We start from the raw sequence: 26744 nt of genomic DNA, 5'->3' as shown, positions 1-26744 counted from the left end.
AAATAAAAAAAGATTGAAAACAATATATTTATTAATTAAAAAAAGCTTAAAACAACATGAAATAAAAATTACAATGCGTTTAGAAGAGGAGGAATTAGGCCTGAGACTCAAAGATAAAATAATTATTATTTAACCATTTAACTAAAAAAGCTAATATGTTAAAAATATCAATTTAAGATAATAAAAAGTTTAAAGAAACATAAAAAAAAACTAATGTGAATAGGAGAAGAATCGAACTCATAATCCAAAAATAAAACCACTTAACATTTTAGTATCTAACCAAAGATACTAATTATTTCTTTGGCTGGCATTTAAGGAAAGATTACTCACACAAAAGGAACAAGTTAGGCGGGGGGATAGGAGATGGGAAGCTTTGCATAGCATGCAGAAACACACTTGAAGATGTTATTCATGTCATTAGAGATTGTTCTGTGGCTAAAGAATTATGGTATTGGTTTATTCCAACGGCAAAGCGAGGAAATTTCTTTTCTGGGAGTTTGTAAGAATGGCTTGAATCTAATCTAAGGAATCGATACAAAATTTCCTTAAAAAATGTGGATTGGTAGTGTTTCTTTGGATAATGGTGTGGCACATTTGGAAGAACCGAAATCTTCTTACTTTTCAAGGTAATCAGTGGAGCATTGATTAGATTATTAGAAGTTCGTATAGCTGGGCCTTACAATGTATCTTTTCTCAAAAGTCATTACGTTCTAATAAACCAATTACAGGAAGGTCAGTTATTGGAGAAGGCAATTGGGTGGATCTTAATACAGATGATGCTATGAAGTTAGATTTTGGGATGGCTACTGCTGGAGGGATATTGAAAGATAGTCAGGGGGTTGGACTCTTAGGTTTAACAGGAGCTTGGGTCGGTGTTTAGTTTTTAATGCAGAATTATGGGGTATTCTTGACGGCTTGAGGATTTTAAAAAAGTTGAAAGTATGATGAAGTGTTAATCAAGACTGATAGTCAGAAGCTACCCGAGTTATTTAGGAGTCCTTTTCAAAGACATTTTCCTTAACTCTTATCTGACACATTTAACAGAACTTGCTAGATATTAGTCAATGGAAACTCGAGTATATTCCTCATAAAATGAATTTTGAAGTTGATTTTATTGTTAAGATGGCTTTTAATAGAAATGAGGGGTTTTAGTTATTTGAAGATACCGCTTTAGAGTTGATTAGGCTTTTGTAATAATTTTGTTTTGTTTTCACAAAAAAAAAACGAAAAGTGCGCCTAATTGAGCCTTTCACACTTTCTCTCCAAAATTAGTCTATTTTCTTAAATTAAAAAATATAGTTTATTTGATCAATAATTTCTTTTTGAAATATATGACTAATTTAACCAAAAGTTTTTATTTTTATTTTTAATTTTTTCGCATAGCAATTTTTAGTTAATTATTTGATTTAAAAAGGGAAGAATAGTGTAGTTTGAGTAGCCTTAAAGAAAAGAAACGATCAAAAGTAGAAACCAAGCAAAACATTCCGCTCCCGGGCAAAGTCACAAGTGGACTCGATTTGGTACTTAGATGCATTTCTTCATGATCCGTCTCCTTCCATGAACACCTTAAAAGATGCTTCGAAAACACCAAACCTTGAGCCTTGCTTCCTCTTCCAATCCCCAGAGAAATCTCAATGTCAATTCTCTCAAGCTCTTTGGCTTCTCCGCTCTCTTCACCAGCACCAGTACCAGCACCAACCCATCAGCTTCCCCTGATTCATCCCTCACATCCGAGTTACCCGACATCCCAAGTTGGGTCAGTAAGCAAAACACAGGAACTCAACCCTCGGGAGATGACGATTTTGTCATCCCTTCACTAGCCACTTGGATTGAAAACCACCCCAAAGTTCGGCTCTTTCCAACCAAAAAACCCGAAACCCCGGTGGAGAAACTCACTAAAATCCTAAAATGTCCCTACCCATCTCCTGCAATAGTTGTCCAAGCCTTGAATGCTTCTGATTTAAGTGTTTCCGATGTTTCAGTTGACCAATTGTTGAAGCGGTTTTCTAATAGCTGGATTTCAGCTTATGGAGTCTTCATTTGGGCAAAAACACAATCAGGTTATACGCATACTCCTGAGTTATATAACTTCATGGTTGATGTGTTAGGGAAGGCTAAAATGTTTGATTTACTGCTGGATTTAATTGAGGAAATGAAACAGTTAAAAGGGTATATTAATTTGGATACAATATTTAAGGTCATGAGGAGATTAGCTAATGCTCGTCGGTTTAGTGAGGCTATTGAGGTTTTCAGAAGGATAGAGGAACTTGGGGTTGAGAAAGATGTTATGGCTTTGAATGGACTGTTGGATGCATTGGTCAAAGGGGATGGTGTGGAGCATGCTTGTGAAGCTTTTGTTGAGTTAAAGGAATGCATACCTTTGGATTCTAGTACTTTTAACATTCTGGTGCATGGATTTTGTAAGGCTAGGAGGCTAAGTGATGCTAGGAAGATTTTGAATGAGATGAATGAACATGGTTTTCAGCCTTGTACTGTTTCATTTACTTGTTTCATTGAGGCTTATTGTCGTGAAAAGGATTTTCGTAATGTGGATGCTATTCTGGATGAAATGAAAGAGAAAGGTTGTAGGCCAAATGCTGTCACTTACACTATCATTATGCATGCTCGAGGAAGGGCTGGAGAGATTGGAAAAGCATTGGAGGTTTATGAGATGATGAAGAAGGATAGTTGTTTACCGGATTCTTCGTTTTATAGCTCGTTAATTTTCATTCTAAGCAAAACTGGTAGGCTTAAGGATGCAGATGAAATCTTTGAGGACATGGTAAAGCAAGGTGTTAAACCGAATGCATTGACGTACAATACAATGATATCTTCTGCTTGTGGACATTCACTTGAAGAAAAAGCATTGAAGTTGCTTAAGAGAATGGAAGAGGATTCATGCAAACCGGATATTTCAACTTATGCACCTTTACTGAAAATGTGTTGCAGGAAGAAGAGGATGAAGGTACTCAATTTTTTGTTAAGCCACATGTTAAACAACGATGTTAGTATTGATCATACAACCTACACACTTTTGGTCCGTGGACTTTGTAATAGCGGAAAACTTGAGCAAGCATGTGCATTTTTTGAAGAAATGGTGCTCAAGGGAATGATAGCCAAGAGTTCTATATGTACAATGCTGGTAGAGAAACTTGAGAAGGAGGATATGATTGAAGCAAAACAGAAGATTCAAGAATTGGTGCCAAATGTGAAAGAGCCAAAAATAACAGTCTAACATGAGTGTTGTGTGGTGATTGCTCACTTTATCCCCTAACTATGTGGTTGGGATTTGAACATTTCATGACTGGTTGTTTACCTCTTCGGAGAGCACCGACGAGGAGAGATTATCACTACTGCCGACAGTGGATTCCCTGATTAAAACAAATAACAACAATATAGTCGTTCTTAAAGGAAAGCTTTTTAAGATTCAGAGTAATTTACTGGATTGGACTGTGTCTGTATTTCTATCTTTGACTCATGTAGACTTTGTCATATGCACTGTTCATTCCAATTTTAATCTGTTTAAGCAAGTAGGAAGTATGATGGAAACTGTTATTCTTTAGGGGGCAATCTTGATAGCAACTTTCTTGGGGGGGTTTTTGATAAGGGTTAATATGTAGTTTATCATCCGTTAGTATTTGAACTTCTTTTCATTTAGTTGATACCTGAATTTTTATTTCATCACACACATTGCTTCAATTTGTTAACAGTATTAATTTTTTTATTTTCTATCAAAATTTATCAATTTAAAGTATTTATTTTTTGTTAATTATATGTTGCATTATATGAGGATAATTTAATCAAAATTTTAAGTTGATAAATTTCGACAAAAAAATTTCTTACTATTTTAATGATTGGAATGAAATTTTTAAATAAAATTTTTAATTTTTAACTTTTTAAGCATATAGACTAAATATCAAATTTTATCAAAGTACAGGGACTAAAAAGCAGATTTTAATCAAAAAAAAAGCAAAAGTCTCATCTCTGACAATTTCAAAAGTTAGGAGCAGCGTGAACCGTCGATTTTAGTATCAGGGGATTATCATCTTACAACCTGCTTTTGGCATCTTCAGTTTTCTTACAAATATAAAAAATAATAATAATAACAATAAGAAAACAAAAGTTGCTTACTTGCACACTTTGGTCAGTAAATTAAAAGAAAAAAGGAACAAGAACAAAAGCAAACCCTACCCTTCGTTTTAGAGATCTGAGATCAGAGGTTTCAGAAAGAAACAAGACAAAGAAGAATAGAACATTGGAGATCAGTGATGGGATCTGGGGCTGGAAGTTTCCTTAAGGTTCTATTTAAGAACTTTGATGTTCTTGCTGGGTAATTCTTCCACTTTGCTTCTTTTCTTTTATGTCCATTTTTTGACATAAAGGGAAAGTTCAAATTTTGCTTGAGCTAATTAATCTGACTCATCCCAGTTTTTATTTTTTTTTTGGTAATTTGATTTTTGCAGGCCAGTTATTAGTCTGCTGTACCCTCTGTAAGTGATTTTCCAGATTTCATTTCATTTTTTTGGTTTTGTGGGTGTTAGTTCATAAGTTGTCTGAATTTGGGATGGTTTAATTGTTGTATTGAGTTAAATTATGAAACAGATATGCCTCGGTTAGGGCAATTGAATCGGAGTCTCGTGCCGATGACAGGCAATGGCTTACATATTGGGTTCTCTATTCCATGATGACATTGCTGGAACTCACTTTTGCCAAAGTCATTGAATGGTAATATTGTTTCCACCTTTCTCATTATAGTGTTCTTGTTCCAGGTTTTAATTTTACTCCTACTTCTTGCCCAAATTTGCTGGTAACTTGCATGACAATTGGAATGTACTTTGCTATAACTTGTTCGAAAAACTAGTGCAGGATTCCTATCTGGTCCTATGCAAAGCTGATTTTCACTTGCTGGCTGGTCATCCCGTACTTCTCTGGCGCTGCCTATGTTTACGAGCACTATCTGCGACCCTTCTTTATGAACCCACAACAGACGATTAACATCTGGTATGTTCCGAGAAAGAAGGATTTCTTCAGTAAGCCGGACGATATTTTAACTGCCGCTGAGAAATACATTGAAGAGAATGGAACAGATGCATTTGAGAAGCTCATTCATCGGGTACGCCAACAACCTTCGGACTGTTATTAGCCCATGTTTAGTGCGTGATTTGGTCCCTTGTTTTGCAGGCTGACAAGTCCAGGAGTAGCAGTTATGGTCACATATATGATGATGATGGCTACAGGCATTGATATCCTTACAGCAACCCCGCTATATTTTGTTGCTCTTGTGAAGAACTCTTGAATGCTTGTTTAAAGTGTGTAAATTATCTTAATTTGCTTGTTAGTGCAAGTTTCTAAACACTTTTTTCAAATTCAGCATGTCTCTTTATAAGAAATAAAAAGATTCCAATAATATAAGAAAAGGCAAAAAGATTATCATGAGTTGAAACAGCAGGTTTTCCTTATCAATTATTAAATGTAAGACATTCAGTTCATGACTTCAATTTAGTTCAATTCACAATCAATAAGGGTTTTTTCTTCAGTCGGTTTCCTCTTCATTTGCCTCTTCAGTTTCACCATTATCAACAGATTGGCTAATAAACTCTTGAGCTTCTTCAAGTGCTGATTCTTTTGCATCAGCTGCATACAGTATTTTCTTTATTGCTACTGCCATCTGCATACAATATTTTCTTTATTAAACTAGCAGTACATGCCCACCATGTATCACATGAAAAATGCAAGCCTAAAAACAACTCATGCAACTCAATATGAAGAGTGCAACATGTATGACTGAAGATGAAAATACGAAATGAACCCGTAATTGACTACACAAGTAACGCATCTAAATGTAACGATTGGAGCTTAATGGGAACTCTTACTGGATGATTCTCCACTTTGGTAGACTGACAAAGTATTTCAATATCCCGCAGTTTGGCGAAGTAAAAATCCCTTTCCTTTTCCAAGAGGTCAACCGAGAGTTTCAAATCGGTAATCTAGATAAAAACAACACGAAACGGGTGTTTAAAATGATGATATGATATGATCACAACTGACTATAATTCTCCTTGTTACCACGGTAGGTCAGCTGGCCATTATAACCACTAAAAGCAAGGAATGTCGAAGCTTATGCGATATGGATATAGATAAATAGACGAAAAAAGAACTTAAAAGGAAAGCTCAAATGCGATTACCTCCTTGGACAAAGCCCGGACCTCACTTGAAGCTGCTGCTACACCAGTCTTACCTTGCTTGGAAACTGACACAATAATCATCAAACAATAGAGATGACAGTTAGCGGCATGCATGAACCAATATTGAGGAGAATTAAATGCATATAAGATGCAAATTACGATATTAATCGGCAAAAGAAATTGCATTGCAGAATCAGACCAGTGTTTTTATTAATGCCAGCCGCATCTCCAGAGGCAAGGTTATGGAGATTGTTTGCCTGCAGAGATTTTGAGCTCTTAAGAGAACCCTTTGAGTTCCGCTCTTTTCCACCTTTAAGTCTTCTTTCAACAGGATCATAATTCCTATGATATCAAATCAAAGAAAAAGAAATAATTCAATCTAACATACTGTTTAGGCCATAGTAAGAAAAGATTCATAAAATGACACGAAAAATAGCTTACTCATTCATGATTCCACCATTCACAGAATCACAATACCGTTTCAGCCATTGTAAGAACTCCAGATTGTCCAAAGGTCTGCCTTTAACAAGTCTATTGACTTCAATATGCTGCATATGACAATTACCAGTATCCGATTCAAACAAATTTGCTATCCAAATAATCACTATAAAACTACCATATACCATTTTTATGCCAATAACAAAAATTTAAAAATCCCATCAATGGCATCATGACATGTGTTCAATTTTCTATAAGCAATAAACTACAATTTTATTTTGGCCTACAACCAAAAGAACTGCAAGTCACATGCTAATGTGATGAACCATACTCAGGAAATTTTCTTTTATGCTTTTAAAGCATGTGTAGTGAACATCCGTTAGGCATTGAAAGAGAACATACAGATATGCAATTACCTTATCGATTTTCAACTTGTTGAATACTTCTTGCAGAACCTTGTAATTTTGGATCATATCATATTCGGACTTTGCATCAAAATTCACCTGCATTCCAATTAAAAAAACAGTGAAATCATTTTTAAGGATGACAATTAATCGTGAAAATGACACCGGTAAGATGAAAAGAAAAAAAGAGAAAACGGGCTAATTCACCTTGTGCATTGGCACTGCTCCCGGATAGGTCATATCTATCATCTGACATTGTACAGCACCAGATGCAGCCTGTAAACAATTAATGAATGCCAAGATTTAAGAGAATACATTCAACAAAGAGTAGTAAAAATGTAAAATTATATTAGCCGGTGAACCTCAAACCAGCCATTTTTCAGCTTAAGCAAAATTTGGAAATGAAAGCATAAAACCTAATCAGAAGTGATCTATGAGTAAACCAATCAATCTCTTAGGGGCTAATATCATGAATGAAAAACTGCAAGAAAGTTTAAATAAATAGTGATAGCAGAATGTGACAATCAACCCCTTTAAAACCTTACCAGTAACATGGAGACTGAATGCTATGGATTAAAATATTAGAAATACACAAAATATCACTCACTTTTGATCCTAATTTAAATTCCATGTGCTCTCATTATGATACCATCCAGCAGGACAGTGTAAAACCTTGTAAATAGACATAAAAACCCAGTCATATGGTCTCAACAGTATCATAATCTACAAAAGCAATCAAAGGAAGAATGCTTCCAAAATAAAATCACATTAAGGTTGAAAAAAAAGTGAAATTATTGACATATTACTAGTAACATTTCTCTATCAATGGGAAAAGAAAAAGAGAAACCCAATGCATTTCAAGCAAATCAAAGAAAGATTAACAAAATAAATATATTCAAACATCAACATAAAAAGTTATTAAGATGGCCCAAAAGAATCCCATTTTAATGAAGAAAAAGATGAACTCATTCATCTCCGTTTTTTTTCCCATTAAATTAACAAAAAGAAAAAGGCATAAAACATTCATTTCTAATGAGAACCGACATTACCCATCAAAAAACCAAAAACCCGAAAGGAAACAGATCCTGCATTTGCATGTAATAGAAAGCCATAAAATTCAGAAAAAACAAAGGAACAATAATTAATAAAAGGACAAGCATTACCCATTAAAAAAAAGAACAATTTAGCATAAATTATATATAAAAAAATTTACTTCTTCAATACGAGAGAGATTAAGCTGAAGCCTGTTATTGATCCATGTTAAAATCTCATTTCTTCCAACGAAGTAAGCACTATCCATCATTCCTATATTAGACGCCATTTTCCTCTGCTTCTATTTTCTGTTTATTATTATTATTATAGCTTCTCAAATTCAAAAGGAAAAAAACAAAAACCCCTCGTAATAGGAAACGAAAGAAACAAAAAGAAAAAAGAAAACCCAAAATAGAGTGAGAGAATCAGAGAAAATGTGGGTATTAAGAAGGAAAGCTTAAGGCGTAATGCAAGGGAGGGGGGGTTCGAAAATGATTTTCAAATTTGGATTTTTCTTGAATTATTTACAATTTTAGAACCCAAAAATAAAAAACAAAAAGGAGAGAAAGAACAACAGCAGCAACTGAAAGAAATGGATGGCTAAATTCTCAACTCAAGAAAGAAAATTAAGAAAGACAGGCAATGCCTGCCACCGACTATCTCTTTTAATGTGGTAAAGGCAAATGGCAATTTCACTAGGTTTTTTCCTATTTTAAAAAACAAGTCTATTAATTTAAAAATGTCAGATAAGCGATTAATACAAAACCTATAAACCATTTTTCTGCTTGATTGTAGCGAAGATTAAAACAAAAAAGCCTGGGATTAAGTTGGGAAGATAATGGCTAAATTACCCCTAAAAGTCCAATTTTTTTTAATCTGTTTTTTTGTTAATTAGAAAAATAAGTGGTTTTTATCATAGATAAATAGAAAGAGTCTCTAGTTGGACGTACTTTATGCACAAGTGGCAGGAAAGCGTGGTTAACTGGATGCGCTTTCTGCACAGGTGGTTGGTCAGGTTTTTTCTCAACAGTAAAAAACCAACGGCTTTTTGAATGTTGACATTGTAACGATAAAAAAAATTGAAGAGGGTCAACAATTTCTTTTTTTTTAACCTATAAATACCCCTAAATTTTATTTCTTTCATCTACATCTTTCTTTCAACTCTTTCAAACTCTCTCAACTTTCACAATCTTTTTGTTCTAAATTTATCGATATTCTCATTTAAAAATATCATTCTTTTTTAATTATCTCATATTTTATTCGTTCGGATTAACTTCTCACGAATGGTTGCCTTTCTAATTCATTTTGACGACAAGTATATTTTTGCCACCCAAGCAGCAATGGTAAGACAAAATTTAAAATTTCGCTATTTTCAATTATGTTAAATTTAATTATTTTTTCATAATTTGAAATAATTATTTTATGTTATAAATAGGTTGTTGATCGTGTTCTGGAGGGGTTAATACATAATATGGGAAAGCCTCTGATCCCTCAAATTCGTGGCTACTTATAAGAGACTGGATTCTTGCCTACGTCTCACATGCTCGGGGGTTGCAAACTTGATTCTACACTAATCAGTGCATTACTGAAAAGATGGAGGCCCAAAACATACTTTTCACCTTCTATGCAGCAAGAGTACAATCACACTCGAGGACGTAATGTTACAACTCGGTCTGCTAGTGGCTGGGCTAGTCGTCACGGAATCAGCGATCGTTCCCGGTAAAGTGGACCTCTACAAAGTAATGCTAGGGAAGGTCCTGAAAATGTTTGATGGTGGTCAGGTATCGATCATGTAACAGCCCAGTATTAGCTAAATCAGAACAGTAGTTTCAGAATCACAAATTCGAGGTCATAAAATTATTTTAATATTATTTTTGGTGTTTACAGTATGTGATTAAATATGTTTGAAAATTTCGTATGCTAATTTTATCTTTTAATAGCTCAATTTGATAAAAGGGTTAAATCATGTAAAATACAAAAGTTGCATTCCACTTGTTAAAAGTGTTTAATTGCCATGGTTTATTAAATTAAGGGTCCTTATGATGATAATATGCCATTGATAAGGTTAATGGTCATAAATGGCCTAACGTTTGATGATTAAATGGTTTAATAACCAAGGGTAAAAATGTAAACTATGTATTAATGTATTATTAATAAAACAAAAACATAAAAATCTGGTTTCATTCATCTTTCTTCAACCGAATAACAAAAGAAGAAGAAGCCATTGAAGCTTTCTAACATTCGACCATTGCATGATTAAATAGGTAAGTCCATTTTTGCTCGGTTTATGATAATTTTTACGTTTTTGTGATCGTTGCTTAGTGTTCTAGCTAGCCCATGCCTTAATTTTTTATTTGGTTGATGATTTTGGAGTTGCCATTGATGGATTCATGTGTTTGATGATGTTTGATGATGAATTATGAAAGCTTGGTGCTTGATATAGATGTTTTGTAACGTGATTTTGAGTAAAAATGCATATTAGGGATTAAATTGAGAAAAGTGTAAATTGTGAGGTTAAATTGTGAAATAAATAAAAGTTTTGGGCTGTTAGGTGGGCTGCTAGGGGTCTCTAGGAAATTCGGCTAGCATGTAATTGAATTTAATTGTGTGAATTTTGTGAGTTTTTGAAATAGGGACTAAATTGTAAGAAATGTAAAAGTTTAAGGCCAAAGTGCAGATTGGCTTAAATATATGTTTATGGATGAAACTGAGTAATTATGTGATTAAATGAGTTGAATTGTTATAATATATATCAAGAAAAGAGGAACCCAGACTTAGATCGAGGCAAGAGCAAAGTACTCGATTAATCAACTAGTTTCATCATTTTTACGTCCGAGGTAAGTTCGTACGTGATAAACATTGTTAAAATTATGTTTTTAATGCTTTAATATTGCATTAATTGTATATATGCGACTACGATTGCGTACAACAACAAGTGGACTATGTTTGGCACTTAGTGTGCGTTTTGAGATATCTTCGGCTATATAAAGCACTTAGTGTGCAAATTGGAATAGCTTCGGCTTTATGTGGCAATAAGTGTGCGATATCATTATAGCTTCGGCTAATTATTTATGCACTAAGTGTGCGAGTTCTTATAGTATTGAAAGATTTTCGAACGATTTAACGTATTGAACAAAGAGGTGAGAATGAAATAAATAAATACGGGAAAGTACAAGTACGTATGATACCTATGTGGTAGTTGATACTATGTGTATGAAGCTTGATGAAATTGTATATACATGATAAATGGTCATGGATTGGAATTGAATAATGATATGAAACTTACTAAGTGTTTATTAATTGATGATTTGTATATTATGAACTGTTGAGTAAATATTTAGTACAAACTTACTAAGCTATGAAGCTTACTGTGTGTTATTTGTCTTTGTTTTACAGAGAATCAAAGCTAGCTTGGACATCGGGGATCATCGGGAACCATCATCACACTATCGACTACTTGTTGGTATTTTTGGATGCTTGTGAATATGGTATATGGCATGTATAGGCTAGTGAGTTGATGTTATGTTTGAATTATGATTTAAGCCATGAGATTTAGCTTACTTTTGGTTGAAAATGTTGGTATGTATTTGGTCATTTAAGTTGGCTTAAGTGATGTGTTTGAAAGGTTATTTATGTGATGCGTATAATACCTTGGATATTGGCTTGTTTTGGATTTGTTTGATTAGTTGTAGTTATAGCTAAATGGTATGTTTTAATTATGGAATTGAACAATTGAAATGGTTGGGGATAGATAGCATGATATGTGTGTGAATTGACATGTTTTGGCTGCCTATATATGTGATGAAATGATACCATTTTTGATGGCTAGGTGAGCATGAGAAAAGGGTGAGAAATTGGCTTTGCAAATGGCCTATTTTTGTCCACACGGACAGAGACACGGGCGTGTGTCTCAGCTGTGTGTGACACACAACTATGTTACACGGCCGTGTGTCCCTTGGGGTACCCTTTCGAATTAAGTCAGTTTACCCTACAGTTTTGACACGACCTAAACACACAGGCGTGTCTACTGGTCGTATGTGGCACACGGGCTGGCACATGGGCATGTGGTCGGCCGTATGACCCAAGTCAGTAACCTCCCTTAGATTTCACACGGCCTGGCACAGGGGCATGTCCTCGGTCATGTGGTACAAGTCAATATGTCTGCCCTGTTTTCACATGGCTTGTGACATGGGCATGTTTAGTGGCCATGTGAGGCACATGGTCTGTTCACACGGGCGTGTGACCCTTAAAAACATGAAAATTTTCTATGTTTCTCAAAGTTTACAAATGTTATCGGTTTAGTCCTGAATCACTTCTAAGCATGTTTTAAGGTCTCGTAGGACCTTAGAAGGGACAATATGTTTGAAATAAATGGACTTTGATTATGAATGTTTAAATGTATGAAAATGATGTGTATTGATCGGTAATGCCTCGTAGCCTATTCCGACAACGGATATGGGTTAGGGATGTTACAAATTTGGTATCAGAGTTACGATTTAGTCAATTCTAGGACTAACGTAGCGTGTGAGAGTCTAGCTATACATGCCATATATATAAAATGAGATAGTGTGATGATTCTTAACATTTAAAATGTGTCTTTCATATAGCAAATGGATCCCGATCGAGCAATAGCTGATGATGTGGAAAGTAATGCGCCTGCTCCCACTGAAGGAGCAGTGCCGGCCGACTCTAGGCGTATTTCTAGTAGCCAAGGGGGAGAGGCTAAGCAAGCCTTCTTCCAAATGATGAGTGAGTGGTTCATGGAGTTCGTTCGAACGAATCCGACAGTTCAACAACCTCCACCCTCGCCTATTTCTCAATAAGTCCCACTAGTGCCACAAGTGATAGATCTGATTCGATTGAGTAAGCCACCTGTTGATAAGATTTGTAAACACGGGGATAAAAAGTTTAGGGCTACAGTTGATGATGATGCTGAGAGAGCTGAGTTTTGGCTCGAGAACATAATCAAAGTATTCGAAGAATTGTCTTGTACTCTCGAAGAATGTATCAAATGTGTTGTATCCTTGTTGAGGGATAATGCGTACCATTGGTGGTAAACGTTGACATCAGTGGTTCCTAAAGAACGGGTTACCTGGGAGTTCTTTCAAAGTGAATTTCAAAAGAAATACATCAGTCAGCGATTTCTTGATCAGAAACATAAATAGTTTCTAGAGTTGAAGCAAGGTCAAATTATTGTGACAGAATATGAAATAGAATTGCACGTTTGAGCAAGTATGCTTGGGAATATGTTTCCACTGAAGATATCATGTATAAACGATTTGTTAACGAGTTGAATGAAGATATAAAGCTGTTAGTCAGGATACTTGAATTGAAAGAATTTGTAGTACTGGTTAAGAGGGCTTGTAAAGCCGAAGATCTCAGCAAAGAAAAGAGAAAGGCTGATTCAGAGGCAAGAGATTCAAGGAAGAGATCAATGAATAAATCTTATCATTCCTCGTTGAAGAAATCTAGAGACTATTTTAACCGATCAACAACTTCAGTGGGATATCAGAGTAGAGATCTCGGAAAGTAATACATCAGCCCTAAAGCTCAAGCCACATCGGTATCGAGTGTTGGTAACGTAAAAGATGTTAAACCCGAGTGCCAATAGTGTGGAAGACGACATTTTAGAGATTGTTGGGTATATAATAATAGAGCTTGTTATAGTTGTGGTTTACGAGATCACTTTATTAAAGATTACCCAGGGTTAGCTGAAAAAGATAACGCTCAGAACCTGAGACCGAGTAACACTGTAGTTAAAGGGAGACCATTCCGTTATGTTGGAAATGTGAGTGGTGGTAAAGGTGCGACACGAGACACTACTGTGAGATTTAATGCTAGAGCACCTGCACGAGCCTATGCTATTCGCGCTCGCAAAGAAGCGTCATCTCCAGATGTTATCACCGGTACTTTTACTCTCTATGATACTAACGTTATTGCACTGATAGATCCAGGATCAACTCATTCGTATGTATGTGTGAATTTATTATCTAGTAAGACTTTGCTTGTAGAGTCTACTGAATTTGTAATTAGAGTATCGAACCCCTTAGGCAAGTGCGTGTTCGTTGATAAAGTATGCAAGAATTGTCCATTGATGATTAGGGACATTTGTTTTCCGACTGATCTGATGTTGTTACCATTTGATGAATTTGATATAATTCTGGGTATGGATTGGTTAACGTTGCATGATGCTATTTTGAATTGCAAAAAAAAGATGATTGATTTGAGATGTCAAAATAATGAGATTATCTGAATTGAGTCGGATGATTTGAATGGTTTGCCAGTGATGATTTGATCGATGTTAGCTCAGAAATATGTGAGAAAAGGTTGTGAAGCTTACTTGGCTTATGTGCTTGATACAAAAGTGACTAAAAAGAAGATCGAATCAGTGGCAGTTGTGTGTGAATACCTAAATGTGTTTCCTGAAGAATTATTGGGCTTACCACTAATCCGAGAGGTTGAGTTTAGTATTGAGTTAATGCCGGGTACAACGCTGATATCGATAGCTCTGTACAAAATGGCTCCGACAAAGTTACAAGAATTGAAAGATTAGTTGCAAGAACTGACGGATAGAGGTTTTGCAAGATCGAGTTTCTCGCCTTGTGGTACTCCTGTGTTTTTTGTGAAAAAAAGATGGCACGATGAGAATGTGTATAGACTACCGATAGTTGAATAAAGTGACAATCAAGAACAAATACCCTCTACCTCAAATTGATGATTGTTTGATCAATTGAAAGGAGCTACAATGTTTTCAAAGATAGATTTGAGATCAGGTTATTATCAGTTGAGAGTTAAAGACTCTGATGTGCCAAGAACTGTATTTAGAACGAGGTATGGTCATTATGAATTTTTAAGTATGCCTTTTGGACTAACGAATGCACCTACTATTTTTATAGACTTAATGAACTGGATTTTCAGATCGTATCTACACTGATTTGTTGTTGTGTTCATAGATGACATTTTGATATATTCACGAGATAAAATTGAGCATGCCGAGCATTTGAGAATTGTACTGCAGACTCTGTGTGATAAGCAGTTATATGCAAAGTTCAGTAAATGTGAATTCTGGTTGCGTGAGGTTGGTTTTCTGGGGCATATTGTGTCAACATCGGGTATCCGAGTCGATCCGAGTAAGATTTCTACAATAATGGATTGGAAGCCTTCGAGAAATGCATCTGAAGTCCGCAATTTTCTGGGACTAGCTGGCTATTACCCACCGTTTGTAAAAGGCTTTTCGATGATTGCGACTCCGTTGATGGGATTGTTTCAGATAGATGTAAAGTTTGATTGGTCCAAAAAATGTCAGAAAAGTTTTGATCAGTTGAAAGTTCTTTTAACTGAAGCTCCAGTGTTAGTACAGCCAGAATCGGGTGAAGAATTTGTGATTTATAGTGATGCATCATTGAATTGTCTGGGCTGTGTTTTAATGCAGGAAGGCAAAGTCATAGCTTATGCTTCGAGACAATTGAAGCCGCATGAAAAAAATTACCCGACGCATGATTTAGAGTTAGCAGCCATTGTGTTTGCGTTAAAGATTTGGTGCCATTATCTGTTCGGTGAGAAATGTCATGTTTATTCAGATCATAAGAGTTTAAAATATTTGATGACTCAGAAAGATTTGAATTTGCGACAGCGGAGATGGTTAGAATTGCTAAAAGACTATGAGTTAGTAATTGACTACCATCCGGGAAAAGCAAATGTTGTTGCTGATGCATTAAGTCAGAAATCTTTGTTTGCTCTATGTGCAATGAATACTCAGTTGGTTCTATCTGATGACGACTTGATAGTAGCTGAGTTGAAAGCGAAACCGTTGTTTTTACAGCAGATTTGTGAAGAACAAAAAATTGATATTGAAATGTTAGCAAAATTAGCTCAATGTGATTCAAACCTTGATTCAGAATTTCAAGTTGATGTCGATGATTGTTTGAGATTCAGAGGTTGAATATGTGTTCCGAAGAATTCAGAGTTAATTCAGATGATTTTGAATGAAGCACATAGTAGTTGTTTATCTGTTCATTCGGGAAGTACGAAAATATATAATGATTTGAAATAGCTCTATTGGTGGCATGGTATGAAGCGTGATATTTTGGAATTTGTTTCGAAATGTTTGATTTGTCAACAAGTTGAAGCTGAGCATCAGGTACTGTCTGGTTTATTGTAGCCGATTATGATTCCTGAGTGGAAATGTGATAGAGTAACTATGGATTTTGTTTCAGGTTTCCCCTATCTCCGAGTAAAAAAGATGCAATCTGGGTTGTTGTTGACCGGCTGAAAAAATCAACTCATTTCATTCCTGTGCGTATAGATTATTCGCTTGACAAACTTGCTGAGTTGTACATTTCCAAGGTTGTGAGATTACACAGAGTGCCTATTTCTATTGTTTCAGATATAGATCTGAGATTCACATCGAGGTTTTGGAAGAAATTGCAAGATGCACTGGGTACGAAATTACATTTTAATACCGCATTTCACCCGTAGACGGATGGTCAATCCGAGCGAGTTATTCAGATACTTGAGGATATGTTACGTTGTTGCATTCTTGAGTTTGAAGGTACGTGGGAAAAGTAATTGCCATTGATTGAACTTGCATATATATCGAGCATTAAAATGGCACCATACGAAGGTTTATACGACCGTAAATGTCAAACACCGTTGTATTGGGCTAAGCTAAGAAAGAATAAGATTCACGGGGTCAATCTGATTAGAGAAATAGAAGAAAGAGTGAAAGTGATCTACGATAGTTTGAAAGCAGTGTCAGATCATCAGAAATCATACGCATACTTGAAACGGAAAGATATTGAGTTTTAGATCGGGGATAGAGTGTTTTTGAAATTATTTCCATGGAAGAAAATACTTCGACTCGGTTGTAAAGGCAAATTGAGTCCAAGATTCATCTGGCCGTATGAGATTATCGAGCGAGTTGGACCAGTTGCTTATCGGCTAGCATTGCCATCTGAGATAGAAAAGATTCACAATGTATTTCATGTATCAATGCTTCAATGAAATAGATCCGATCCCTCATATATTATTTCTCCGACAGAAGTTGAGATTCAACCATATTTATCGTTCAGTGAAGAATCGACCCGAATTCTTGCTCATGAAATCAATGAGCTGAGAAATAAAAGAATAGCGTTAGTAAAAGTGCTATGGCATCGATACGGGGTAGAAGAAGCTATGTGGGAACCCGAGGATGCTATGAGAAAGCAATATCCAAACCTATTTGCTGTAAGATTTTTAGGGACGAAAATCCCTGAGGGGGAGAGTTGTAACAGCCCGGTATTAGCTAAATCGGAACAGTGGTTTTGGAACCACAAATTTGAGGTCATAAAATTATTTTAATATTATTTTTGGTGTTTACAGTGTGTGATTAAATATGTTTGAAAATTTTGTATGCTAATTTTATCGTTTAAAGCTCAATTTGATAAAAAGGCTAAATCGCGTAAAATGCAAAAGATGCATTCCACTTGTTAAAAGTGTTTAATTGCCATGGTTTATTAAATTAAGGTTCCTTATGATGATAATATGCCATTGATAAGGTTAATGGTCATAAATGGTCTAATGTTTGATGATTAAATGGTTTAATAACCAAGGGTAAAAATGTAAACTATGTATTAATGTATTATTAATAAAAAAACATAAAAATATGGTTTCATACATCTTTCTTAAATAGAATAACAAAAGAAGAAGAAGCCATTGAAGCTTTCTAACATTCGGCCATTGCATGATTAAATAGGTAAGTCCATTTTTGTTCTGTTTGTGATGATTTTTACGTTTTTGTGATCGTTGCTTGGTGTTCTAGCTAGCCCATGCCCTAATTTTTGATTTTTTTGATGATTTTGGAAGTTTATGTTGATAAATTTATTTGTTTTATGATGTTTGATGATGAATTATGAAAGCTTGGTGCTTGATATAGATGTTTTGTTAAGTGATTTTAAGTAAAAATACATATTATGGATTAAATTGAGAAAAGTGTAAATTGAGGGGTTAAATTTTGAAATAAATAAAATTTTTTGGCTGCTAGGGGTCCCTAGGAAATTTGGCTAGCATGTAATTGAATTTAACTGTTTGAATTTTGTGAGTTTTTGAAATAGGGACTAAATTATAAGAAATGTAAAAGTTTAGGGCCAAAGTGAAAATTAATTAAATATATGTTTATGGGTGAAATGGAATGATTATGTGATTAAATGAGTTGAATTGTTATAATATAGATCAAGAAAAGAGGAACCCAGACTTAGGTCGAGGTAAGAGTAAAGTACTCGATTAATCGACTAGTTTCATCGTTTTTTACGTCTGAGGTAAGTTTGTACGTGATAAATATTGTTACAATTATGTTTTTAATGCTTTAATATTGCATTTTGTATATATACGACTACTACTACGTACAACAACAAGTCGACTATGTTTGGCACTTAGTTTGCGTTTCGAGATATCTTCGGCTATATAAAGCACTTAGTGTGCGAATTTGAATAGCTTCAGCTTTATGTGGCACTAAGTGTGCGATATCGAGATAGCTTCGGTTTAATGTGATGGCACTAAGTGTGCGATATCGTTATAGCTTCGGCTAATTATTTATGCACTAAGTGTGCGAGTTCTTATAGTATTGAAAGATTTCCAAACGATTTAACGTACTGAACAAAGAGGTGAGAATGAAATAAATAAATATGGGAAAGTACATGTACATACGATACCTATGTGGTAGTTGATACTATGTGTATGAAGCTCGATGAAATTGTATATACATGATAAATGGTCATGGATTAGAGTTGAATAATGATATGAGACTTACTAAGTGTTTATTAATTGATGATTTGTATATTATGAACTGTTGAGTAAATATTTAGTACAAACTTACTAAGCTATGAAGCTTATTGTGTATTATTTGTCTTTGTTTTATAGAGTATCAAAGCTAGCTCAGATATCGGGGGTTTAGCTTACTTTTGGTTGAAAATGTTGGTATGTATTTGGTCATTTAAGTTGGCTTAAGTGATGTGTTTGAAAGATGATTTATGTGATGTGTATAATGCCTTAGATATTGGCTTGTTTTGGATTTGTTTGATTAGTTGTAGTTATAGCTAAATGGTATGTTTTAATTATGGAATTGAATAATTGAAATGGTTGAGAATAGATAGCATGATATGTGTGTGAATTGACATGTTTTAGCTGCCTATATATGTGATGAAATGATACCGTTTTTTATGGCTAGGCGAGCATGAGAAAATGGTGGTATTTTTTGTCCACACGGACAGAGACACGAGCGTGTGTCTTAGCCGTGTATCCCCTAAGGTACCCTTTCAAATTAAGTCAGTATACCCTACAGTTTCGACACGACTTAGACACAGGGGCGTGTCTACTGGCCGTGTATGGCACATGGGCTGACACATAGGCGTGTGGTTGGCCGTGTGACCCAAGTTAGTAACCCCCTTTAGATTTCACACGGCCTGGCACACAGGCATGTCCTCAGCCGTGTGGTACATGTTAGTATGCATGCCCTTATTTTATACGGCTTGTGACACGGGCGTGTCTAGTGGCCGTGTGAGACACACGGCTTGTTCACACGAGCCTGTGACCCTTGAAAACATGAAAATTTTCTATGTTTCTCAAAGTTAGCAAATGTTATGGGTTTAGTCCCGAATCACTTCTAAGCATGTTTTAAGGTCTCGTAGACCTTAGAAGGGGCGATATGTTAGAAATAAATGGACTTTTATTATGAATGTTTAAATGTATGTAAATGATGTGTATTGATTGGTAATTCCTCGTAACCCTATTCCGACGACGGATACAGGTTAGGGTTGTTACAAATCAACTAGTTGGAGAATAATTCCGAATAGCTTTCTAAAGACCCAACAAAGGAGGTCATTAAACAATATACCTGATGTAACACGCCTAACCCGTATCTGTCACCAGATTAAGGTTACAGAGTATTACCGTACAATAAAAAATATTTAAGCTTATTGTCATTCAATAATATAATCACATCATAAACCAATCATAAACCAACTTAAAATAGTTTGGAAAGCTTAAAAAAACGTGCAAAAATTTTGAAAAATAGGGGACACACGTCCATGTCTCAGGCCATGTAGCCTTTGAACTAGGAACACATGGTCGTTTCTCAGCCCGTGTCCTTACCTGTGTAACTTTCTGAGTAGGGTTACACGCCTATGTGCCAGACCGTGTAACTCTCTGAATGGCTCCACATGCCAGTGTGCCAAGCCGTGTGTTAGCTCATGTAACTTACCGACTTGCAACCTAAGAAAATCATCAGATGACACACGACCCTGTCGCCAAGCCGTGTGCCTCACACGACTGAGTCACACGCCTATGTCTCAAGTTGTGTGGACCCAAATTTACCTAAATCCAATCTATTTCAAATTCATTGCATGCATAACCATTCATCCTATTTAAGCTTATTTTAGAAAGGACCTAAACAGCGTTAAAACACAATTAAACATGCTAAAAAACATACCAAAACAACCATCTTAAGTGCCTAACCAATGTGCCCTCACTGACACCATGTTTAATTCATCCATCAACAATTAATATACCATTCATAGATACCTCAAATAAAGTTCAAACATTCAAATAATAGAGTATGGGAAAAAAGTAGCCTATACTAATCACTCCTAACCAATTATCAACCAAGAAAGCTCACTGGATAAACTTTATTCATTTACTAATCAAGCACCTCAAGTATAATACCAAAATCACCAAATCATTAAAGATAAAACTAAGTGGAAGCATTTACATAACAACTCCAAACATTTATTTACAATCATTTAGAACTTATATGACTACGTTCTCTAGGATTTATTAAACAAAAGGACTTTATCTTAATATAGACATCCTAGGTACATGCCAAGACTGAAAAAGAAATACATCACTAACTTTGAGTATGGGATTTGTCGTGGATGCTGAGATGTAGAACAATAATAATGCCTAACCTGCAGCCAAGGAAAAATTCAAGAAGTAAGCAACTCATGACCTCAATAGATCCCACTTTCAACTATTAACCAGAAGTCTACATTTCACAACATATAAGTCATCTCATGAATTATTATACCTTACCAAAATATATAATCCAACAAATGACACCAGGTGCCTAACGGTTAGACCGTGAATAAGGTTTTGCACCTAGCGCTAGTCATTTAACACAACAAGATCATTTTTGTACCCAGCACTAGTCGAATGAGTCAACAAGTTATTGCGCCCAGCGTTAGTCGGATAACCGATTATAGTTGTGCCCAACATTAGTCGAACGGGTCAACAAATTATTGCGCCTAGCGCTAGTAGGATAACCGATGATAGTTGGGCCCAGAACTAGTCGAATGAGTCAACAAATTATTGTGTCCAACACTAGTCAGATAGCCGATGATAGTTGTTCATCCGCGATTCCATAATATTACTTTTCATCACTCAATATCACTTTTTATCTAAATACATATACTTCCATAAACTTCCATTCAATTGAAATAACATATACATCCATAAACTTTCATTCAATTAAATTAACAATTACATTAGAAATATAATAAGACATCAAGTGGTAACTAGATTAATTAAAACAATTTATAAAGTTCGAGTTCAGTGAATACGGACTTATCTTAACAAAATAGTCGTAATAGTGAGTTCGATAACTACTCAATTTTTTTAGTTTTTCCACAGTTCACGTCCGGTCGATTTGTTCCTTGTTTTATGTTTACAATTTCATTCAATTAATACTATTTCACCGCTTTAATAAATGGATTTATACAATTAAATCCTTCCACTATCTATTACAAAAATTATCCTAACATTTTATCACTTGTGCAATCTAATCACCAACACTAAATATAAAATTTAACCACATTCAATCATTAACATCAAAATTTAACTTAATCACATATTATTTACATTTCCATAGCTAACCAATATACATGGTTCATTAACAATCCCTAAATTCTTGAAATTAAATATTAATACCATGCTAAATAAAATTATAGTATTTAACTTCTTAAATGTTAATAGTAGCAAAAACCCATAATATAAAATATTTTTAATTACTCACTAAACTTAGTAACTCAACTCAATTTCCTGCACAAAAGAACAACCTCTAAATCAGTCCCTAAACTTCACTTAAAAAAACAATTTAACCCCCAATTCAACCAAAACACTTCAAAAACTCAACTATCACAAAAATAACCTTTTTTCCACCACATTAACAATTTTAAAAATTTTTACATGGGCAATTCAACTTATAATCAAAAGGCTCCAAAAATATAAAATTCATGCAAAATGAACTAAAATTTACTAACCAGTTGGAGCTTCAAAAATAAGAAAAACAATGGCCGAATGAAGCTATCTACCTTCTCAATTTCGAGATGCAAAGAGGATGAAGGCCACTTTCTACTTTTCTATCACTTTCCACTATCTTAATTATTATTATTATTATTATTATTTCTTCTTTTCTATTGTCAAAACATGGTTTATTACTAATTAAATATAATATATAAGTTTTATATATATATAAACATAATATCAATAATAATCTTTCCACTAACAAACTCATATACATAATGATCTATTTATTTAAATAGTCCTTCACCTTAGTCTCACTTAATAATTCAGTGTAAATTCCTACATTTATCATTTAATTTAACCTTTGCACTGAATCTAAACTTTAATTTTACAAAATTACCTACCCAAATTTCGATTTATTACCAAAGTGATTTCGTAATTAATAGAATTATTTATCAACCCAATTTACAGAAACGAAGTTTTCGAAATTACTTTCTCGACTCCTCTAACTTTCACATCGTTACAATTCTCTCCCTTTAAAAGAATTTTGTCCTTAAAATTTTCTTGAAAAGATGTGGAGATATTGTGATTTCGTCATTTCTTCCGAGTCCCACGTCGCTTCCTCGACGTTATGGCTACGCCAAAGAACTTTCACTAGAGGGACTCACTTTTTACATAACTTTTTCACCTCACGAGCTAAAATCTCAACCGATTCTTCTTCATATGTTAGATTAGGTTGAATTTTAATTTTTTTTTCCGATATGACAAGAAACGGATTTGACCGATATCTTCTAAGCATCGACGCATGGAAAACATTATGAATTTTCTATAGCTCTACTGGTAATGGTAATCGATACGCAACAAGTCCAACTCTTTCATTGATCTCATACGGACCTATGAAACGAGGGCTCAATTCCTTTTTTTTTTTCCGAAACGCAATACTTTCTTCTACGAGACACTCGTAAATAGACCTTATCACCCACTAAGTATTCAATGTCCTAACGTTTCAAATCTACAAAGGATTTCTATCTATCGAAAGCTGCTTTTAATCTATCTCAAATAATTTTAACCATATTTTCCGTTTCTTGGATCAATTCTTCCTCAACCACTTTCTTCTCGCTTAACTCAAACCAACATATAGGTGTTCTACATCTCCAACCGTATAAAGCTTCGTATGGACCCATTTGGATGCTTGATTGGAAACTATTATTAGATACGAACTCAGCTAGAGGTAAATAACATTCCCAGCCTAATTCAGAGTCAATCACACAAGCTTAAAGCATATCTTCCAGAATTTGAACAACACGTCCAGATTGTTCGTCCGCCTAAGTGTGAAAAGTCGTGCTAAAATTTAGTCTCGTGCCAAGTAATTCATGCAATTGTTTCCAAAACCTCGAAGTGAATCGAGGGTCTCGATCAGAGATAATTGACATAGGTATGCCGTCTAATCTGACGATTTCTCAAATATAGACTTCAGCTAGCTTTTGTAGTGACCAATCTATTTTGACTGCAACAAAATGAGCCAACTTTGTGAAATAATCGACTATCACCCAAACGACATTTTTCTTATTTGGGGATAATGGTAATCTGATTATGAAATCCATCGTTATGCGCTCCCATTTCCATTGAGGAATAGAAATAGGTTGAAGCAATTTGATGGGGACTTGATGTTTCGCCTTGACCTATTGACAGGTTAGTCACCTAGACGAGAATTCAACTATTTCTATTTTCATGCTAGGCCACCAATACAACTCTCCCAGGTCGTGATACATTTTTGTTCTACTAGGGTGTAGAGAAAAAAAACTATCGTGACCTTCGCATAATAGTAATTCTTTCAATTCAATAACATTTGGACCACATATTCGATCACAAAATCTTAAACAATCCCGACCATCGATGCTGAAATTTTCAATTAAGCCATCTTGAACCATTTTTCTCTTCTCCAACAATTTAATGTCTTTTATTTGTGCTTCTCTAATCTGATCAAATAATACGAGTTTAATTCTCAACTCGGCCAATAAACTGTCGTCGCTGTTAATACTGAGTTGAGTGAACATTGTTCGTAACTTGGCTACTGCTTTCCTGCTCAACGCATCTTCGACGACATTAGCTTTACCAAGGTGGTAATCTATAACATAGTCATAATTTTTCAAAAGCTCGATCCAACAACATTGTCTTAGATTCAACTCCTTTTGAGTTAAGAGGTATTTAAGACTTTTATGATCTGTAAAAATATGACACTTTTCACCATACAAGTAGTGTCTTCAAATTTTTAGAGCAAAAACCCCAGCAGCCAGCTCTAAATTGTGAGTTGGGTAATTACGTTCATACGTTTTCAACTGTCAGGACGTGTATGCAATTATCTTACTTTCTTGCATCAAAACATAGCCTAACCTACTCAATGAGGCATCGTTATAAACCACAAAATCCTTTTCCGATTCCGGTAAAGTCAAAACTGATGCTTCAGTCAACATCTATTTTTGTCTGTCAAAACTTTCTTGCAACTGATCATTCCAAACGAACTGTACGTTCTTTTGTAATAGTTTTGTTATCCGTAAAGCTATCTTTGAAAATTCGCTAATGAATCTTCGATATAAACTAGCTAAACCCAGAAAACTACAGATTTTTGACACATTCATCGGTGCTTTCCACTGAATGATGGCTTCAATATTTTTCTGATCAATATGGATCTCATCCGTAGAAATACCATGCCCAAAAATTTGTAAAACAATGCGCAAATGTTGTTCGTGGTCAACATCCGATTTTGAGTAGATCAAAATGTCGTCAATAAATACTACTACGAACTGATCTAGGTAGGGCTGAAAGATACGATTCATGAGATCTGTAACAGCCTAATTTTTAGTAGTATCGGAACAATGATTTGAGATCACTAAATCCGAAAAATGAGTAGGAAATATTATTAATTTAGTGAGTATAAGTTAAATGTGAAGTTAGGAAAAATTTTGAAAAAGTGAATAGTGTACTAAAAATAAATATTAAAATAATTAGAATCGAAAACGAGGTATTGAGACCTCAAGAATTTTAAATCGAGCCATAAATATTAAATGCATAATTGTTAGTATTAAAGTTCCGTCAAGAAATTTTAAAGTTCTGATAGTTAATTGAACAAAAAAGACTAAATTGTATCAAATGCATAATTGTGGGAAATGATTAAATAGCTTAAATGATAAAAGAAAGAGGGTTTAAAAGGAAAATAGACCCAAGGTCTATTTGGGATGGACGGAAAGGGTATGAAATTAGCAAGAAGATAAGGAGAATTAAAGGCAAAATTGGCAAATTGCAAAATTTACTTAATAAAGCTAGGACTAAAGTGGAATTATCTAGATTTCTCTTTATTTTTCTGCATTCTCATCAGAAAAAACGCCATGGAAGAGTTCCCTTAAGCTGGTTTTTCATATTTTTACTTCAAGTAAGTTCAATTCTTGATTATTTCTTGAATTTTTTGTGTTTTTGTGACTTTTACAACAAGGTCCACTTGTTGAATTCATTAGTTTTTGATTCCATGAAAGAAATTGAAAGTTGATATGAATATGTGCTGGAAGTATATGATGATTTGGCATGGAATTAGAGCTTTAAATTGTTTATATGCTGATTTTATTGAAAGAATTGAATAGAAAGTGAATGTTTGGCACCTAATTGTAAAAGAGTTTAAAGTTAGAGTTTTATGTAGAAATTCTGAATTTCAATAACTATGAAATAACTTATAATGTTTAGGAAAAGTATTAATTGAGAAAATTATCTTAACTGAGGGGTTAATTGAGCAAAGACTGAATTGTATGAATTGTGAAATTTGGGGCAAAATAGAAATCAACATTTAGTACTAAAACTGTTTTGGACAGCAGCAGTAGTCTAACTTTGAAAAATCACCAAAAATTTTAGAAATGGAATTAGAGGATGAATAAAATATGAAATTAAATATTATTGAGTCTAGTTTCTTATAGAAGAAATTATGTAAGCAATGAAATTGTAAATAATGAGACATGATAAATTTTGTGAGACAATGTTAGAATGATTTCAGGTTCCCCTGTTCTGACTTTGTAAAATCATAAAAAATTGGATAAAAATAATTAGGGGCTTAAATTTATATGTTTAGAATCCTGAATGAGTCTATTTTCAATAAAGACAAATATGACATCATTCAAATCCTGTACGAGGAGATAATTAATTTTTAGTGAAGAAGGGTCGGAACTGTCAGACAGCAGAACAGGGGCGAATTCAATGAATAAACTGTATTAATTGGCCCAACCAAAAATTATGAAATTTCTATGGTAAGAAGAAATATGAGTCTAGTTTCTGGAAAAATTTATGGATCTTAATTTTGAGCTTTGTAGCTCAAGATAAAAATAATTTAGTGATTATGGCACAGATGGACAGCTTGAATATTCACATAAGT

The 26744-nt window shown here is 34.5% G+C and overlaps 3 protein-coding genes across 4 annotated transcripts; 2 read left to right on the top strand and 1 right to left on the bottom strand.

Moving 5' to 3' along the window:
* The first annotated feature begins 1445 nt into the window (after positions 1-1445).
* LOC107886131 (pentatricopeptide repeat-containing protein At3g22670, mitochondrial) lies at positions 1446-3657 on the top strand. Its single transcript, XM_016809974.2, has one exon. The coding sequence runs from the start codon at positions 1574-1576 to the stop codon at positions 3233-3235; it is 1662 nt and encodes a 553-aa protein (XP_016665463.1). The 5' UTR covers positions 1446-1573; the 3' UTR covers positions 3236-3657.
* A 404-nt stretch (positions 3658-4061) lies between these two features.
* LOC107886130 (HVA22-like protein a) lies at positions 4062-5443 on the top strand. The gene is made up of 5 exons (XM_016809973.2): positions 4062-4330; positions 4464-4490; positions 4603-4725; positions 4867-5113; positions 5182-5443. Exons 1-5 carry the CDS (start codon positions 4269-4271, stop codon positions 5242-5244), a joined length of 522 nt encoding a protein of 173 aa, XP_016665462.1. The 5' UTR covers positions 4062-4268; the 3' UTR covers positions 5245-5443.
* LOC107886129 (microtubule-associated protein RP/EB family member 1A) lies at positions 5434-8862 on the bottom strand. Of its 2 annotated transcripts, none has more exons than XM_016809971.2 (8): positions 8241-8862; positions 7235-7303; positions 7040-7126; positions 6627-6733; positions 6385-6527; positions 6186-6250; positions 5874-5987; positions 5434-5668 (listed from the first exon to the last, which is right to left on the bottom strand). In XM_016809971.2, exons 1-8 carry the CDS (start codon positions 8346-8348, stop codon positions 5534-5536), a joined length of 828 nt encoding a protein of 275 aa, XP_016665460.1. In that variant the 5' UTR covers positions 8349-8862; the 3' UTR covers positions 5434-5533. The 2 variants fall into 2 exon arrangements, with proteins under 2 accessions (XP_016665460.1, XP_016665461.1); XM_016809972.2 differs by having other exon boundaries at positions 7635-8769.
* Positions 8863-26744: the final 17882 nt, after the last annotated feature.

Source organism: Gossypium hirsutum, chromosome A03, assembly GCF_007990345.1.
Source record: "Gossypium hirsutum isolate 1008001.06 chromosome A03, Gossypium_hirsutum_v2.1, whole genome shotgun sequence".
Lineage (NCBI taxonomy): Eukaryota > Viridiplantae > Streptophyta > Magnoliopsida > Malvales > Malvaceae > Gossypium > Gossypium hirsutum.
Note: the sequence above shows the minus strand (reverse complement) of the source record. Positions and strands in the feature narration are given on the sequence as shown.

Coding starts and splice junctions, on each gene's coding strand:
- LOC107886130 (XM_016809973.2), top strand. CDS start 4,269: ATGGGATCTGGGGCTGGAAGTTTCCTTAAGGTTCTATTTAAGAACTTT. Junction 4,491..4,602: donor ATTAGTCTGCTGTACCCTCT/GTAAGTGATTTT, acceptor ATTATGAAACAG/ATATGCCTCGGTTAGGGCAA. Junction 4,726..4,866: donor TTTGCCAAAGTCATTGAATG/GTAATATTGTTT, acceptor AAACTAGTGCAG/GATTCCTATCTGGTCCTATG.
- LOC107886129 (XM_016809971.2), bottom strand. CDS start 8,348: ATGGCGTCTAATATAGGAATGATGGATAGTGCTTACTTCGTTGGAAGA. Junction 7,304..8,240: donor ATCTCTCTCGTATTGAAGAA/GTAAATTTTTTT, acceptor AATTGTTTACAG/GCTGCATCTGGTGCTGTACA. Junction 6,528..6,626: donor AATGGTGGAATCATGAATGA/GTAAGCTATTTT, acceptor TTGATATCATAG/GAATTATGATCCTGTTGAAA.
- LOC107886131 (XM_016809974.2), top strand. CDS start 1,574: ATGCTTCGAAAACACCAAACCTTGAGCCTTGCTTCCTCTTCCAATCCC.